General features: G+C 56.1%; 2 protein-coding genes across 2 annotated transcripts; one reads left to right on the top strand and one right to left on the bottom strand.

Annotated features, from left to right (window-relative positions):
* Positions 1 to 2,922: 2,922 nt before the first annotated feature.
* On the bottom strand, positions 2,923 to 8,779 carry DDX49 (DEAD-box helicase 49). The gene is made up of 13 exons (XM_064637565.1): positions 8,634 to 8,779; positions 8,309 to 8,432; positions 8,131 to 8,216; positions 7,848 to 7,969; positions 7,571 to 7,758; positions 6,861 to 7,001; positions 6,584 to 6,659; positions 6,387 to 6,463; positions 5,828 to 5,925; positions 5,419 to 5,493; positions 4,828 to 4,916; positions 4,483 to 4,554; positions 2,923 to 4,231 (listed from the first exon to the last, which is right to left on the bottom strand). The coding sequence occupies exons 1-13, from the start codon at positions 8,746 to 8,748 to the stop codon at positions 4,055 to 4,057; spliced, it is 1,440 nt and encodes a 479-aa protein (XP_064493635.1). The 5' UTR covers positions 8,749 to 8,779; the 3' UTR covers positions 2,923 to 4,054.
* Positions 8,780 to 8,936: 157 nt separating this feature from the next.
* Positions 8,937 to 16,161, top strand: COPE (COPI coat complex subunit epsilon). Its single transcript, XM_064637578.1, has 10 exons — positions 8,937 to 9,134; positions 9,375 to 9,437; positions 9,957 to 10,057; positions 10,779 to 10,931; positions 12,206 to 12,259; positions 12,609 to 12,690; positions 13,613 to 13,768; positions 14,631 to 14,699; positions 15,312 to 15,386; positions 15,851 to 16,161. Exons 1-10 carry the CDS (start codon positions 8,952 to 8,954, stop codon positions 15,896 to 15,898), a joined length of 984 nt encoding a protein of 327 aa, XP_064493648.1. The 5' UTR covers positions 8,937 to 8,951; the 3' UTR covers positions 15,899 to 16,161.
* Positions 16,162 to 17,797: the final 1,636 nt, after the last annotated feature.

Below are 17,797 nucleotides of genomic sequence, written 5' to 3'. Positions count from 1 at the left end.
TGTCCCCCTGGCATCACCCCCATCCCCACGATACCATCCCTGTCCCCATGGCATCACCCCTGTCCCCCTGGTGCCACACCTAACCCCATGGCATCCCCTCTGTCCCCGTGGCATCATCCCTGTCCCCACGGCATCCCCTCTGTCCCCACGGGCAGAGCACAGGGAAGGGCTCTGCAGTCCCACACCAGCTTTTCCAGGACATTTGTCCCCCTGGAGTTCACTGGGACCTTTCCCCCTGTCCCCTGCACTTGTGGGATCCCCCGGAGCAGGGTGGGCTCTGCCCCAGCCCCTGTCCCCGTCCCTGCCTCGTGTCCCCCGGGGCTGTGGGACAGGGCAGGGGCCGGATCTCTGCCTCCTGTTCCCCCCAGCACCGGGATAACTGTGGGATCAGATCCCAGCAGGCACCACAGGGACACGTTTCCCTCTCACCTTCCAGGCTGAGCCGTCCCTGCCCGGCCCTTGCGAGGGCACCTGAAAACGGGCTGAGCCCGGGGAGGGGTGGCACGAGTGGCACCTCTCCTGCCATCCTGCCGTGTCCGGGCTCGGGAATTCGGGACTGGCGCTGGGAATTGCCGGGCGGAGGTGAAGGGATGGGGATGAGCCTCTGCAACAGGCTCAGGTTGAGCAGAGGCTGCTGCTCCCCGCCGGCCGCGCTCCCTCCGGAGGCGACGGGAATCCCAACCGAGTCCTCAGGGATGCGCTGGGGACACGGAGCCGCTGCCGGGAGCGAGGGCTGGGAACGAATCGAGCAGAGCCGGCACGGGAGGAAAAATATTCCAGGAGTTTTTGCCCTCTGTCCCGTTTCTGGAGTCCTGGTGCTGTCAGGGAGGGACGGGGGGAGTCAGAGGGTCCTGCCCGGAGGGGAGACACACCCGGGCAGCTCAGACGAGCCCTGGAGGAGGGAATGCCGTGGGCAGGGGGGGTTCGTCGGCAAAAACAGGCTGGAAAGAGCTTTAAGATGCAGCAGGGAAGGTGAAAGTCCAACAGGAGAACTCCGGGATCTGGGAGGAGAGCCCTGAATGGAGCAGCAGGAATATGGAGCAGTGCAGGGTCAGGATCAATCCCGAAATGATCCAGGAGAATCCTGCCAGCAGCAGCCCCCGGCTGGGGCGGGGTTCGGGAGCAGCCCTGTCCCCCTCCCTCCCCGCTTTCTGAAACCAGTCTCTGATATCCCTGGGCTGCGTTTCCCTGGGAATGACGACGGGATCCAGGAGCAAAGGCGTCCGGAGCTCCCCAGCTGCCACCTGCCGGCAAACCCGGCGGGGGAGACCCGGGAGGAGACCCGGGCAGGGGGGGAAAGGCCATTCCTGGGGGGGGAAAGCTGGTGGAGTGACTTTTTCAGAGGAGCTGAGTTTGTGTTTGCGAAGAGCAGCCGAAGGTGAAGCGGCGGCTGGAGCAGCGCAGGGGGCACCGGGGAGGGGGGTTTGGGCAGCATTAAACCCCCCCCCCCGAGTGGGTCCAGCCCCCAGAAAGGGAGAGGGGGTGCCCCCAGTGCAGCCCCTGCAAGGGGACACCCGAGAGCAGCTGCAGCAGAGCTGGACACGAGCGCTGCTGTTCCAGCAGAGAGAAACCCAATCCCGGCCCCAGAACCTGCCCAGGCTGTTCCACTGCAGCTGCCTTTTATTCCCTGGGGAGATCCAGAGCTTTGCTGCCAGCACCTGGGAACAAAGGGGGTGCCAGCCCCTGGAGGGCACTGCAATGTCACCTGCCTGTCCTCACCTCCACGTCCCCTTGCTCAGCACAAGTTCTCCAGCGAGGAGGATTTGTCAAACACCGAGTTTCTCACCCAGGAGGATCCCCAGCCTCTCCCTTCTCCCTGCAAAACTTTCTGGGAAGCACTTGGAGGGGTTTGTTGCTCCACGAGAGGGGCAGAGATGGATCTGGGCAGGGGGGGAGTGGGAGAAGCTCCAGGAACAAATATTTCCTTAAATGCACCCAAACCAGCCGATTTTGGCACGTGATCCATCAGTGTGGAGATGGAACTGCCTGGGAAGGTGAGAGGTGGAAGAGCAGGAGCCTCTTGGAACGTCTGAGGCAGGTGGTGGTTTCACACCCAGAGATGGGAGGATGAGGAGGGTGCAGGGCTGTGGGAGGAAGAAGAGGGTGCAGGTTTTGGGAGGGTACAGATTTTGGGAAGATGAGGAGGGTGCAGGTTTTGGGAGGATGAGGAGGGTGCAGGTTTTAGGAGGGTGCAGATTTTGGGAAGATGAAGAGGGTGCAGGTTTTAGGAGGGTGCAGGACTGTCCCCCCTGCACACCCAGCACAGACTCAGGACCCACACACGGTCCAGGTGAGAGAAGATGCAGCAAAGATGCCAAATTAAGGAAGGTTGCCATGGCAACCTGGCCAGGGAACCCCCGAGATCCTCGGGAAAGAGCAGAGCCAGGGAAGGCCCAGGGCAAGAGGTGATGGGGGGTGTGTGATGGGCCAGCTCTTGCACAGCACAGGGAATTCCTGATCCGGGAATTTGAGGCATTTTCCCACCTGCCAATCAGCCCAGCAACCTCTTTTTGCTCCTCAGCCACTCCCAAACTGCTGCTGGGAAGCAGGAACGTCACCAGCACCACCCAGAGCTCTGATTCCCAGCACGTGTCCCCCCCTCCCAGCCCAGCCAAGGGAGGCATCAAAAGGAATTCTGGATGAAGACAAAGCCCTTGATCAAACCCCACGTGGCAGGAGACAGAGAAACCCCCAGCAGAGACTCCAGACAGAGGGTTGGGAAGTGTCTGGGAGAGGGAGGCAACGAGGGAAAGGCACCTCAGGAACTGCTGCTCCCAGGAAAAGAGGGATACAACACCCAGAACAGGTTCAATCCTTACCCAGCTCTTCAAATAAATCCCATTTTACCTCCACACAGGTGCTGCTCCCCGCCCTCAAGGCCCTACAATCCCCTCACTCCCCAAAAAATCAAAGATCCAGTCATGTGTTGCAATAAATATTTATTTGGGCACTGGCCACAGTAATTATTTTAAGCCAGAGGACAGAAATAACAGATTTTTAGCCATAGAAAAGGCACTGAGGAGCAAAGCTGACCCTGGAACAGAGCTGGTCAAACTCTGGGATTTTTCTGTCTCCACAAGGAAATTCAGCTGGTTTTTTAGGAGGGCTCAGCCCCCTCTGGCATAACCAACCCCCCTGTCCCAAACACACACAGGGGAACCCCAGAAACACCACTTTGTTCTCTTGGATGGAACAAGGAACATGGGAATCCTGCCCCTGGGGATCTTCTGTGCAGAACCTGCCTTGGAACCCCCTGATCATCCAGGAAAACAGGGCCCTGCTCTCCCAGCCAGGACTCTGCTATCCCTATGGATAACACCCAGGGCTGGAGCCTGAGCCAAGGCAGAAAAACCACAGGCAGGAATAACAATCAGCTGCACAAAGCAGGATCATTCCAAGAAAAACCCCAGGATCAGCCCCACACAGCACAACACGTGCTCCACGAATTTTCCTCTTGGAAAACTCTGGCACAGACAAGAGGCTGAGCTCATTTTGTCACAGTATTTTTAGACTCTGGCTCAGGGGAGAATCTGTTGATCCAAACAAGTGTGAGTGGCAACCACAGCCCTGGGAAGGGAGAGAGAGCAGGGACTCAATGAAGGGGGAGAGGCAGAGGAGCTTCATGGCCCCAAGAATCCAGGTCTGGCCTCTCCTTTGGTGGAGGAAGGGAAACATCTGCTTGAAAGATTCCCCAGGAGGCTGATCCAGCCTGCCAGGAATGGCCCAGCCAGGACTGTGCAGCATTAAAAAACTCCTCCCTGTGAGGGTGAGGAAGCCCTGGAATGGATTTCCCAGAGAAGCTGTGGCTGCCCCATATCCCTGGAAGTGTCCAAGGCCAGGCTGGAGCAACCTGGGATAGTGGAAGGTGTCTCTGCCCATGGCAGGGGGTGGGACTTGTTGAGCTTTAAGGTCTTTCCAAGCCAACCCATTCTGGGATTCTTCCCTTCTCCCCAGCACTGATTTCAGTCAGAAGTGCCCATATTAAAAGGTGTCAGATCCCAGTATTCCCAAAGCAGCAGCACAACCAGGGCAGTCCAGGCCAGGCCCGGGGCTGTCACTGCTCCTCCGTCGCCTTCCGCTTGTTCCGCCGCTCCATCTTCTTCTGCAGCTTCCTCCTCAGCTGCAGCTGCTTCCTCCTCTCCAGGGTCTGCTGCACCTTCTCCCGGCATTCCTTGTTCTTCTTCTTGATCTTGGCCAGCTCTGCCTTCCTTTTGGCCTCCAGGTCTGGATCCTGCAGCGTGGCAAAGGCAGGGCCCCGGTGACGCGCCCGGGGCAGCCCCTCGGCCCTTCCCAGGCCCCCACGACTGAAGGGGGCTGCCAAGGTCAGACCCTCCTCCAGGGCACTTTTTCATCTCAAAATATTTAATATACCCTTTAAAATAAACCCTCAGCACCCAGAAGGGGAGTGAGCCCTCACCCCACAGCAGTGAGGGAGGAGCTGTCCTTCCCTTTCCACACCAGGGACACCAAACCAGCTCTCACCTTCCCCTCGAGGATCATCTGTTTCCTCTTATTTATTTCTTTCTTCTCATCAAAATCCATCCCCTCCAGCTCCTGGCAAAGGGAAGACACAGCAGGGCAGTCAGTGACTGACACAGGGAGGAGCAGCACAACCCCAAAGGGTCACCAGGACGTTTGGGGGCCTGCCCACCAAAAAGTACCAGTTTCAACACCCAGCAGCAAAAAAACGCTGCAAAATCGTGCAATAATAGAGCAAACCAAGGGAAGAGAAACCAAAACAACCCTCCCACCCCCCCCAAGTGTTTCTGCAGGGATCTGCCCAGGATCTCCAGCCCCCTGGGCAAAGGGGCTCCTTGTTCCACTCACAATCTCACACTCCCTCCTGGTGACGTTCACTTGGGTGAGGATGTCCAGCACGTGCTGCTCCTCCACAGAGAACTCCTTCAGCTGCAGCTCTGAACCAGGGTGAGACATTTCCACACCATTGGTTTGGTTAAAAAAACCCCAGGGGCAGATCCTCAACTAGTGAAAAACACACTGCAGCTCCTCTGACTGTCGGGGGAATTGTTGCTCTGATCACTCCAACCCCTTCAGCCCACAGCAGGTTCACTCCTCCCCTCTGCCCACGATTCCCCACAGCACAAGATGCTGCATTTATTGGCTCTGCTTCCCCCCAAAAAAATGGGGAAATCTGAACCTGAAGCAACCTGTTCCTTTTGTCCACCTTGGCAAGAAGGAAGACAAAGGGATCACAGAGAGAACTCCACGAGAAACAGCAGGAGGACAAACACCTCCTGCCCGAAGCACTCGGGAGCTGAATCAGGAATTCTGGTGCTCCTGCTCTTTGCCACACAGGGAAGAGAACCCTTTTTGATGCTAAAGCTGACGAAATCAGGGTTCTGAGTGCTACAGTGTGTGATCCCACCTTCCAGCAGGATGCCCCAAGGCCCCACTCACTGATCTCCTGCTCGATGGCGTGCACCAGGTGGATGTCGTACTGTGTCACCAGGGTGATGGCAACTCCCTTCCGGCCTGCAGGGTGCAAAAACAGGGAGAGGTGAGTCCTGACAGGCAGAGGGAGATGAACCCAACCCATTCCAAGCCCACTCACACCCCTGAGTCAGCCCAAGGGGTGCTCAGAGAGGTCTGTATTTGCTCCAGAGATTCTGTTCACTCTCGGCGCGGCTCAGACCCGGCGTGATCCATCACTGCGATCCTAAGGCAGGATTCCAGGGATCCCAGTGGATCTGGCACTGCCTGAGAACCCTGCAGTGCTGCTGGGACACCTCCTGACCCTCCCCACCCAGGGCCCAGCCCCTCCCTGGATCCCAGGGCCGGGGATCCCGGCGGGAGTTGTGCCGCTCACCCGCGCGCGCCGTCCGGCCCACCCGGTGGATGTAGATTTTGGGCAGGCCTGGAGTGTTGTGATTGATCACAACCTGCACTGTGGGAATGTCCAGCCCTCTGGAATGCAGGCAAAGAGAGCAGAGGGTGAGAAAACAGCTTTAACATGATGGAATTATAAAATCCCAGAACGGTTTGGGTTGGGAGGGACCTTAAAGATTCCAGCCACACCTTCCACTATCCCAGGGGTGTCTGCAGTTTAATTCCTGCTCTCTGCTTCCTCCAGCAGCCCCATATTCCACGAATATGGTCTTTACTGGCTGATTGGAGGACAAACTCTTTCCTCACACAACTCTCCAGCAGTTAAGAAATTCCAGGGAACACACTGAGCCTCAGAGAAACCTTCCTCCTAAACACACACACCCGGTCAGAGCTACTTCACACACACACACAGGCTCCAAAACACAGCTCAGAGGTGTTGTGAACACCCCTGTCCCACCCAAGTGTAGGGGATTTAAGGGTCTCCTCTTGCTAAACTCCACAGTGGTTGTGACCTTTGGGAACAGAGCCCATGTTTGTACCTGGCAGCGACGTCAGTGGCAATGAGAATCTTGAAGATGCTGGATTTGAACTTGGCTAAAGCTGCAAATCTCTGCCTCTGTGGAGAGAAAAGTCTGTGTGAGGGATTTGGATCCACAGGAGCTGCAGGGCCTGGAGTCTCCCAGCTCAGGGATGCAGCTGGACAAGCAGCCACCTCCCAGATCTGCCCCTGCCTCACCTGTTTCATCATGGAATGCAGGGCTACAGAAGGGAAGTTGTACTTCCTGAGCATCATGTTCAAGACCTGGCAGTCCCTTGAAGGAAAGAAAAACAGAAAAACAATCAGGATGTGCCAAGGAAATGGCTCAGGACAGAGCTGGGACAGGGGCAGGAACACCCTTCCACTGGACTTGGCCCTGGACACTGCCAGGGATGGGGCAGCCACAGCTTCTCTGGGCAACGTGTGCCAGCTGTGAAGACACATCAAAGCAGCCCCAAGGAGCAACTCCACTCACTTGCAGGTTTTGGTGAAGATGATGATGGACCAGTCCTCGTGCTCGTCCTGGAAGGTCTGGATCAGGTGCACCAGGTAGGCATCTTTCACTGCCTCGGGCACGAGCAGGTACCGCTGGTCCAGCTCCTCCACCGTCCTCACCCTGCCAGGGGGGAGCACCAAGTGAGGATCAAGGGAATCCCAGAATCCCACAACCACTGAGGCTGGAAAAGCCCTCCCACCCTGTGCCTGACCCCCTCCTTGTCCCCCAGCCCAGAGCACTCAGTGCCACATCCAGGCCTTCCTCAGACCCTTCCAGGGGTGGGGACTCCAAACCTCCCTGGGCAGCCCCTTCCAGTGCCTGAGCACCCTTTCCATGGAGAAATCCCTCCTGATGTGCAGCCTGACCCTCCCCTGGCACAGCTTGAGGCCATTCCCTCTTGTCCTGTTGTTCCCTGGGAGCAGAGCCCGACCCCCCCTTGGCTCCCCTCTCCCATCAGGGGGTTGCAGAGCCAGAAGGTCCCCCCTGAAGCCTCCTTTTCTCCAGGCTGAGCCCCCCCAGCTCCCTCAGGAGTTCTCCAGTCCCTTCTCCTTGTGCTCCAGCCCCATTCCCTTCTCTGGACACGCTCCAGCCCCTCAGTGTCTCTCCACAGTGGAGGTGCCTCAGCAGGGGATGGGACAGCAAAGCCATGGATAAGGAGCAGGGAGGGGACGGGATTGCTCCGGACTCACTCAGACTGGGCCTCCCAGAAGAAGGGCTCGTTGGCAGCCAGGCCCCTGAGCTCGCTGAGGGTGGCAGTGAGGGTGGCACTGAACAGCAGGGTCTGGCGCCGCGCCGGGACGTGCTCCAGGATGAGCTCCAGGTCGGCGGTGAAGTCGGCACAGCCCTGCTCCAGCAGCCTGTCAGCCTCGTCCAGCACCTGGGAACGGAGCCCCCTCAGCCCTCAGCTGGCTGGGAACACCCACGGGGCACCCCAAAAAAAAACCCCTCGGGAAGAAAGGGCCTTACCAGGAATCTGAGCTTCCTGAGGCTGAAGGTGCTGGAGCTGCGCAGGTGATCGGCCAACCGGCCCGGCGTGGCCACCACCACGTGGGGCTTCCTGGCCAACTCCAGGGCCTGGGCCACCATGTCTGCGTGGGGAACAGGGCAGGTGTGTTTGGATGTTGTATAGACAGTATGTGTATTGTACATGCATGCACTGTGTATGTTATATACATATGTATAAGGATATAACAATGTAAACAATATAAAACATCGTATTATAAAACAACATATTGTGGATATTGCTCACCGAGGCCGCCCACGACCACACAGTCCTTGAGGCCCAGGGGCTTCCCCAGCACTCGGAACTGCTCCGCGATCTGCTGCGCGAGTTCCCTGCGGAGGGAGGGAGGGAGGGAAGGGCGGCTCAGGGAGGCCGGTTCCCGGCGGCAGGGGCAGCTCAGCCCGCCGCGGGGGTCCCTCGGTACCTGGTGGGGGTCAGCACGAGGCAGAAGATGCCGTAGGGGTCCTCGGAGAGCGCCTGCAGCACGGGCAGCACAAAGGCCGCCGTCTTCCCGCTGCCCGTCTTGGCGCAGCCCAGGCAGTCCCGGCCTGCGGGAGAGACGGGGACCGTGAGGGGCCGCTCCCGGGGATGGGACGGGGACCGTGAGGGGCCGCTCCCGGGGATGGGACGGGAGGCGTCAGGGACCATTCCCGGGGTTGGGACGGGGGTCCCGAAGGGCCGCTCCCGGGAGCCGGGGGTTGCCCGTGATGGGCGGTTCCGGGGGTTGGGAGGGTCCGCCGCGGTCTCACCCTGCAGCACGGCGGGGATACAGGCGGCCTGCACGGGCGTGGGCCGGGTGAGCCCGACCTGCCGCGCCTGCTCCGCGAGCCACGGCGAGATCCCGAGCTCCCGGAACGCCGCCATGATCCCACCACGTGCTCGCCCCGCCCCGGGCGCGCCCCGATGGCGTCACCGCCGTCCCCGCCGCCCATTGGCCGCCTTCCTCCAGCCCCGCCCACGCCGCAGTGTTTAGGGATTGTCTCGGCGTCGCTGTGGTGGCGTTACCAGCTCCTATTGGCGGTCGCCATGGCGACGGCCGGCTCCTCGCGCTCCTATTGGCGGTCGCCATGGCGACGGCGGCTCCCGGCGGCCCGCGCGGCGCGGGCGCTTCCGGGTACGTGTGTGAGAGAGCGATGGCGGCCGGGAGCGGAGCGGCGCCGGGCGGGGACGCGGACGAGCTCTTCGACCTCCGAAACAACTTCTACATCGGCGCCTTCCAGGCCGCCATCAACGAGGCGCAGCGCGCCAAGGTCGGCGAGGCTCTGGGAGGGCCAGGCGGTGCTTTGGGGGTCTTCTGGGGGGTCCTTAAAGCGCCGGGTTTGGGGCGCCCTGAAGGTCCCTCGGCCCGGCCCGGGAGGGGATTGGGGGTCCCTGAGGGGAGATGGGGCTCCCGCGGGCTGGGGGGGTGGGATGTGTGAGGTTCGTCTGGGGGGGATTGGTGTGGGAGGAGCTCTCTGGGGGACAGACCCCTCAAACATTCCCGTTTCCAGCCGTCCAGCCCCGAGAAGGAGGTGGAGAGGGACGTGTTCCTGTTCCGAGCCTACATCGCCCAGGTGAGGGGCCGGGGAGCTCCACAACAGGGGCATGGGATCAGTCATGGAATCCTGGAATGGCTTGGGTGGGAAGCACCTTAAGGATCACCCAGTGCCACCCCCTCCACGGGCAGGACACCTTCCACTCTCCCAGGTTGCTCCAACCCGGCCTTGGACACTTCCAGGGCTGGGGCAGCCACAGCTTCTCTGGGAATTCCATCCCGGCCCTCCCAGGGAGGAATTCCTTCCCCATATATCCCGGGAACACAGGGGGATGAGGTTTGGGGATAACCCTGCTGCTGCCCCGGGATATCCCACCTTCCCTGCTGGGTGTGGAGCCTCGGGGTGTCCCGGGAACACCCCCAGGAGCCTTATCCTGGGACTGGGGGCAGGGGGGGTGTCAGTGCAGGGGTTTGGGGGGATATAAAGCAGAAATCCGCCTTTCCCGGGGGTTTTGTTGCCCTCACAGAGGGTTTGGGGAGTAACAATTGTTTGTGGAAAACAAGGGACTCACGGGCTGGGCTTTGTTGCCTTTCCCAGAGGAAATATGGAGTTGTCCTGGATGAGATCAAAGGCAGTGCCAGCCCCGAGCTCCAGGCAGTGAGGATGTTGGCAGAGTACCTGGCAAATGAGAGCCAGAGGTGAGAGACATCAACCCCTAAAATATAATAAATATAATATAATATAATATAATATAATTAATACAACATGATATAATATAATATAATATAACATGATATAATGTTATAATATTACAATATAATATTGTGATATTGTGTTATAATAAAACAATACAGAATATTATTTTATACAATATATTGTATAAATGTATATACAATCTATATATAATATATATAATCTATAATACAAAAATGTAACAGAATAGAATATAAAAATAGAATATCACTGTACAATGTAATGTACAGTGATAGAATTATATTGTTATATAATGGTATAGTTTTATAATATAGTAAAATATAAAATAATATAGTATAATAAAATATTATGTATATAATATATAATAAACATAATAAGATAATATATATTATACATATAATATATGTATAAGATAATATATATTATACATATAATAAAATATAATATACATAACATATATTATATAATTATATAAAATATAACAATACAAAATAATATGATATACCATAATATTATTATATAGTGTTATAATGAAATATAAAGTAATATCATGAAATAATATAAAATATAATGATATATCATAATGAAGTGTAACATAAAACAGCATAAGATGCTGTATAATTATATAATATCATGATATAACATAATAAAGTATAAAAGGATATGCTGTTTTACCTGGTTTCCCACCCCCCTCTCTCTCCCCAGGGATGCCATCGTGGCTGACCTGGACAAGAAGATGGCCAAGAGTGTGGACGTGGCCAACAGCACCTTCCTGCTCATGGCAGCCTCCATCTACTGCCACGAGCAGAACCCCGACGCCGCCCTGAGGGCCCTGCACCAGGGGGAGAGCCTGGAATGGTGAGTGCAGCCCCTGGGATGTGAGTGCAGCCCCCTGGGATGTGAGTGCAGCCCCCCTGGAATGGTGGGTGCAGCCCCTGGAATGTGAGTGCAGCCCCTGGAATGTGAGTGCAGCCCCTGGAATGGTGAGTGCAGCCCCTGGGATGTGAGTGCAGCCCCTGGGATGTGAGTGCAGCCCCTGGAATGTGAGTGCAGCCCCCTGGGATGTGAGTGCAGCCCCCTGGAATGTGAGTGCAGCCCCCTGGAATGGTGGGTGCAGCCCCTGGAATGTGAGTGCAGCCCCCTGGAATGGTGGGTGCAGCCCCCCTGGAATGTGAGTGCAGCCCCTGGGATGTGAGTGCAGCCCCCTGGGATGTGAGTGCAGCCCCCTGGGATGTGAGTGCAGCCCCCTGGGATGTGAGTGCAGCCCCCCTGGGATGTGAGTGCAGCCCCCCTGGAATGTGAGTGCAGCCCCCCTGGAATGGTGAGTGCAGCCCCCTGGAATGGTGAGTGCAGCCCCCCTGGGATGTGAGTGCAGCCCCCTGGGATGGTGGGTGCAGCCCCCTGGAATGGTGAGTGCAGCCCCCCTGGGATGTGAGTGCAGCCCCCTGGGATGTGAGTGCAGCCCCCTGGGATGTGAGTGCAGCCCCCCTGGAATGGTGAGTGCAGCCCCCTGGAATGGTGAGTGCAGCCCCCTGGAATGGTGAGTGCAGCCCCCTGGAATGGTGAGTGCAGCCCCCTGGGATGTGAGTGCAGCCCCCTGGAATGGTGAGTGCAGCCCCCTGGGATGTGAGTGCAGCCCCCCGGAATGGTGGGTGCAGCCCTCCCGGGGCTCCCTGTCCTCCAGGAAGGGCAGGGTGGCCCTGGCTGGGCCTTGGCCTGGCTCAGAGGAGCCTCAGAAGCACCAGGAAGCTCCTCAGGGTTTTGGCTTCCCAGGGGTTTGGTGCTTTTCCCGCAGCGCCAGGGCCAGTGCTCCCCTGGGAATGTGGGAATGTGGGAGCCTGGGGATGGATCCTGGCAGGCTCTGGCTGCTGAGACAGGCAGTGTGGCAGGGGGGGAGCTGGGAGCAGGGTCCCAGGCTCAGCCCAGGGAATCACACAGTGATTTGGCTTGGAAAGACCTTAAAAATCATCCCCCAGGGTGTCCAACCTGGCCTGGGACGCTCCCAGGGATGGGGCAGCCACAGCTTCCCTGGGAGATCCATTCCAGGGCCTCATCCTACAACCCCCCGAGCTGGATCCCAGCAGGATCCTGGAGTCCAGCTGTGGAAATCCCTGTTCTCTTGTTCCTTCCAGCATGGCCATGATGATCCAGATCCTCCTGAAGCTCGACAGGCTCGACCTGGCCCGGTGGGTTTGGCTCCCTTTGCTTTTTGGTGGTGTTTGTGTGGGAAGAGCCTCGAGGGAGGGAAAATCCAGCTCCTGCAGTGACACAACCACGGGTGGTTCTGCTCCTCAAGTTGCAAATCCAGAGCTGGGAATGGCCAAAGGCAGGGCTGGACCTCGAGGTTTGGGTCTTCCCTTCAGCAGGACGTGGTGGGAATGTCTGGGGAAGTAAAACAGGGAAGTGTTTCATGGGTTGTTCTGGTAAAATATTGAGGGGTTTGTCACATTCCCAGCTGGGAGGAGAAGCCACAGCCCTTTGGTTGGGTCTTAAAGGAGTTGTTTTCTTTCTCTGGTGTGACTCCATCTCCTGCAGGAAGGAGCTGAAGAAGATGCAGGAGCAGGATGAGGATGCAACTCTGACCCAGCTGGCGACTGCCTGGGTGAACCTGGCTGTGGTGGGTACCTGGGACAGGGATCCCTGACCTCCAGCCCCCCAAAAACCACGACAGCTCCTGTTCCTGGGGGCTCTTTTCACATCCTGGTTCCAGCAGAACACCCAGGGCTGAGTTTTTAATGCACAGAACATTTTGGGGGGGGTTGGTTTCACAAACTCACCGGCTGCTCTGATGCTCTTCCTCCTCACACTTAAATAACCCCCCAGACATCCCAGGGTGGGAATGCTCTGCTCCTGCTTCCCAGGTTCCAAGAGCAGCCTGTCCTTAAGCACATTTGTGAATCAGACAAAAACATTCACCTTGGCAAGCCAGATTGAAAATAAAACCCCTAAAATTCATTGAAGTCCAAGGTTGCACAGGAAACAACCTGTTGGACCATCAAAACTATTTCTTTTTGGAGTTCACTTGGTTTTGGTGTGAAACCTCTCATGTGTAGCCCTGGCCTTAAATCAGTGTGTGGCTGGATTTTCCTCAAGGTCTTGGTTTCCATGAGGAATCCCACCTCCAACTGGAGCAGCCACTGCATGTAGAACCTTCCTGCATCTAGAACCTTCCTGGATGGAGAACCTTTTGAGAAACCCAGGTGTTTAATTATAAAAAAAAAATCATAAGAACCTCATTTCACCTCCTTTATTACGTCAGACACGTGAGGTGGTTCTTTTGAAGTGAGTTTGTTTTTTTTTTTTCCTTTCTGAAGACAAGCCTGGCTCATTTGATCATTTAAGTGGTTCTTAATATTTAATATTTATGCATTTCTTTGATCTGCTCTGGCTGCTGTGTTGTGCAGGAGATCACAGGGATCTGGGAGTGCTGGTGCTCCAGGATTTCCCTTTGTAACCTTTAGAAATTAACTTTGCCCCCGGTGCTTCAAGGTTCTGGGGGCTTCTTGGCAGCAGGTGATGAGCCTGGGGGTGTTTTGCAGGGTGGGGAGAAGCTCCAAGATGCTTATTACATTTTCCAAGAGATGGCAGACAAGTGTTCCCCCACCCTGCTGCTGCTGAACGGGCAGGCTGCCTGTTACATGGCCCAGGGCAAGTGGGAGGACGCCGAGGGAGTTCTCCAGGAGGCCCTGGACAAGGTACTGCCTGCTCTTCCCAGCTCTCAGGGGGGTGCTGGGGAGAACAGAGGGGGCTTTCACCGGGAAAATCCATGGAAATGCCAGTGGAGGGATCAGTGGCGCTGAGGGTGGGGCTGATCGTGGAACCCCAGGAGGGTTTGGGGTGGAATCCCTGGATGGTTTGGGGTGGAATCCCAGGAAGGTTTGGAGTGGAACCCCTGGATGGTTTGGGGTGGAATCCCAGGATGGTTTGGGCTGGAATCCCTGGATAATTTGGGGTGAAATCCCTGGCTGGTTTAGGGTGGAATCCCTGGATGATTTGGGGTGGAATCCCAGGATGGTTTAGGGTGGAATCCCTGGATGATTTGGGGTGGAATTCCTGGATAATTTGGGGTGGAATTCCTGGATGGTTTAGGGTGGAATCCCTGGCTGGTTTAGGGTGGAATCCCAGGATAGTTTGGGGTAGAATCCCTGGATTGTTTGGGTTGGAATCCCTGGCTGGTTGGAGGTGGAATCCCAGGATGGTTTAGGGTGGGAAGGACCTTGAAGGTCATGGAGTTCCACCCCCTGCCGTGGTCAGGGACACTTCCCATTATCCCAAGTTGCCCCAACACAGCCTTGGACACTTCCAGGGATCCAGGGGCAGCCACAGCTTCTCTGGGAAACCCATCCCAGCCCGTCCCCACCTTCCCAGTGAGGAATTCCCCCCCACTATCCCACCTAACCCTCCCTCTGGCAGTGGGAAACCATTCCCTGGTCCTGTCCCTCCGTCCCTTGTCCGTCCTGGTGCCCGTCCCTGTTCCCATTCCCAGGGCAGGGGGTTGGGCAGGGCTGTTCCCTGCAGGCTGTGGATCCCAGCACTCATGGCTGTTGTTCCTTGCAGGACAGTGGCCACCCTGAGACCCTCCTGAACCTCGTGGTGCTCTCACAGCACCTGGGAAAGGCTCCGGAGGTGAGGCCGCGTTCGTCGGGTGTTCCCGGCGGATCCCAGAGCTTTGGGAGTTCCGTGTGTCCCCAGCAGGATCTGGGAACAGTTCTGGGGGTGGGGAGCTCACACCCCTAAAGGAGGGTTTGTGGAAATACAGAGGACATGGGCCAGGTTTGGACAGGGCTTGGAGCAACCTGGGAAATGTCCCTGCCCTCGGAAGGGCTTGGAATTAGATGATCTTTAAGGTCCAAACCATTCCATGACATTGAGAGGAAGGCCTGGGCAGAAAGAAATCACTTGAGTTCTAAGCTCAGCTCCTGCTGATTTTTCTTTTCACTTAAACCCACGATTTCAGGTTTATTTTTAAGTATTTTATCATTTATTTAGGGGTATTTTTATTTTATTATTTATTAAGGGCGTGCGGGCCTGACTGGTTTTAAAAGGTCTTACTGGTTTTAAAAGGTCTTACTGGTTTTAAAAGGTCTTACTGGTTTTCACTGGGGCTGCTGACATGGGAGACACTGAGAAAAGCAGGTTTTTAGCTGTGAACAAACCCTTTGAGGGGTGATTTGTTGCACTTTTGGCTTTTCCTCCTGTTATTTGAATATTTAACTTTGGTTTTTTTCCCCCCACCAGGTCACGAATCGTTACCTGTCACAGCTGAAAGATGCTCACAAAAACCACCCCTTCATCAAGGAGTATCAGGCAAAGGTATAGAACAGAACAGGACAGAAATAAATGATATAAAGTTGAATTTATTGGGCCTCAGATCCAGTTGTGATGGGGCCAGTGGGTTCTGGCCTGAGGGGGCAGCTCCATGTCCCTGCCCTGTCACTCCTGAGTTAAATTTTCCAGCCCTTGGGAGAGATTTTTGGGAAGCACAAGCCAGGTGGGATGTACCTGACCACGGCCCAAAAGCTCTGAGGAACAGGTTCTTAATCCAAGTGGAAGTTTGTTGCCATGAAACATTAAATGGAGGGAATTCCAGACATCAAATAGAATTTGGGGAGAGGGGAAAGGGAAAACGAAGCAAGCTGAAAAAAAATCAGTGCAGGTGATCTCGTTTCCTAGAATTCCTCTGGACTTAGTGAGCTGTTCTCTTCACTTAAGGCAGAGTTTTATCAGATTCCCAGGGAAGTTTGGGTTTATTCCTTTATTTTTGCCTCTGCTTGCAGGAGAACGACTTCGACCGGCTGGCCCTGCAATATGCACCCAGTGCCTGAGGGACCAGCCCTGGGCACTGGGGTTCCTGCTCACATCCTCCCTGGGACATGGAAAATGCCCTCTGGAACATGGGAAATCCCCTCTGCAGATCAGCCTGGCCTCACCTCAGCCTGGTGCTCCAGCAGGGGTGGGGCTGTGCCTGTGTCCAGAATTTTGGGGGCTCGAAGCCTCCCCCGGGCCCTGAACTCTGGGTCAGCTCCCGTGCAGATCAGGAGGGTGCAACACTGGCACCTTGGACATTCCTAATAAAGCCTCTTCTGGATCTTTGTGCCCCTGTAATTTCTGGAATTCAGGTGGTTCCACTCCAGGACCGAGGGTTTGAAGGTGGGAGAGTGTGAAGGTTTTAAGCACCTGCACTCAGCACCTGGATCAATCCTGAGTTATGGATCTTCCTTCGGTCCATCCCACCACAACTCCTGTACCTTCAGCCTCCCCTGGGAGAAGGATCCCTGGCTGGGGGGGTTTTACTGCTGGTGAGAGGGGGAAAACTCCCAAAATAAAACTAATCCTGCCCTAATAGGCTCAGCCTGAGCTTTAGGCGTGTCCTGGAGCCAGGACATGTGTCCTGGAGCTGGGGCATCCCTCCTGGAGCACGTGGGGAGCTGGAAGTGTCCTGGGATACAACCCTGGGAGCTGGAAGTGTCCTGGGATACAACCCTGGGCTCGTGGCCTTGGGCTCATCCCTGTGTCCCACCCACCAGGCTCTGCGGCCGTGGAACCCTCAGCTGGGCCCTCCTGCCCTGGAATATTTGGGATCATCTTGGGAATTATCATTTGGGGAGGGGGAGGAGGGGGGGTTGCACTGTAAATGTGTGTCCCACGGGCGCTTCCTTCGTGCCCCCCTGGCCCTGCTGGCCCTGAAAGGGCCCTTTGTCCCCTCCCTTGGCTCAGCAGCTCCTTTCAGTGAGGGGTTTATTCATGGCCCGGCCTGGGATGAATGTTCCCTTTGTGGAGCTGTCTGAGGGAGACCTGAAAGGGGCTTGTGTGCTCAGGGCAGCCCGTCCCCACTTGATGGGCCATGATAAATTGACTTAAAAATGTAAACAATAAAAGCAAGTGGCAGAGCAGGAGCCGTGGGGGGACAAGGTGGGACCTCGAGGGGAACCAGTTTGTGTTTTCCCAGAGCAAGGAGAGGTTCCAGGGGGAACCTGGATGACTCAAAATGAGATTAAACTCATTTCTAGCTTGTCTTTTCCTTTCCCTGTCAGCTGGTTCCAGCTACAGCTCGATGGTGCCTGTGATGATGATGGAGGTGACATTCAGTCTTTCTTGGGGGGTGACCTTTGGGGAGGGTGTGTTTGCATCCTACAGCTGCATCTCATTATTCCAGACCCTTAAACTGCTACAGGTGCCCAAACTGAGCTGTGGTGGCCCACGGGGGACACACCTGGTCAGCTCTGTGAGGAAGGGATGGATCTGCTGGTGCTGATCCTCCAGGGCTCCTGCAGGGCTGGTGCTGAGAGCTAGGGCAAAAAATAACCTGGAGAAACATTTCCCTTCGTGTATTAAATGAAAAAAAAAACCAAAAAAAAAAAACACGGTGGAGGGTGAAAAAACGTTGAAAGGAGAAGGTTTGGTGGGGGATTTTTAAGGTTTGGTACGGGATTTTTAAGGTTTGGTCCAGGATTTTTAAGGTTTGGTCAGGCAGTTTAAGGTTTGGTCAGGCAGTTTAAGGTTTAGTCCAGGATTTTGAACCCGGAGCAGCTCTGTGTTGTTGGACGGGGCTGCCAAGGGGCTGCGGGCACCTTCCACCCCCACGACCACCCCAAAGGTGCCCCTGGGCGCTTCTCCACCCCTTCCATCACCTCTTGCGACCGAAACGTCGCTATTTACCCCTGTCCCTCGCTTCTGGAGTGACTCCAGCCCGTTCTCGCAGCTCGTCCTCCAGCGGAGCGGCC

Source organism: Pseudopipra pipra, chromosome 27 (genome assembly GCF_036250125.1).
Source record: "Pseudopipra pipra isolate bDixPip1 chromosome 27, bDixPip1.hap1, whole genome shotgun sequence".
Taxonomy (NCBI): domain Eukaryota; kingdom Metazoa; phylum Chordata; class Aves; order Passeriformes; family Pipridae; genus Pseudopipra; species Pseudopipra pipra.
The sequence above is the reverse complement of the archived record's forward strand: the minus strand, read 5'-3'. Positions and strand labels throughout refer to the sequence as shown.

What these genes read in the sequence shown, in the direction of transcription:
- DDX49 (XM_064637565.1), bottom strand. Translation starts at nt 8,748, where the DNA reads ATGGCGGCGTTCCGGGAGCTCGGGATCTCGCCGTGGCTCGCGGAGCAG. An exon ending in TGTGGTCGTGGGCGGCCTCG is followed by an intron (nt 7,970 to 8,130) that starts GTGAGCAATATC and finishes TTCCCCACGCAG; the next exon opens with ACATGGTGGCCCAGGCCCTG. An exon ending in CCAGGAGGGAGTGTGAGATT is followed by an intron (nt 4,555 to 4,827) that starts GTGAGTGGAACA and finishes TCCCTTTGCCAG; the next exon opens with GAGCTGGAGGGGATGGATTT.
- COPE (XM_064637578.1), top strand. Translation starts at nt 8,952, where the DNA reads ATGGCGACGGCGGCTCCCGGCGGCCCGCGCGGCGCGGGCGCTTCCGGG. An exon ending in TCCAGGAGGCCCTGGACAAG is followed by an intron (nt 13,769 to 14,630) that starts GTACTGCCTGCT and finishes TGTTCCTTGCAG; the next exon opens with GACAGTGGCCACCCTGAGAC. An exon ending in TCAAGGAGTATCAGGCAAAG is followed by an intron (nt 15,387 to 15,850) that starts GTATAGAACAGA and finishes CTCTGCTTGCAG; the next exon opens with GAGAACGACTTCGACCGGCT.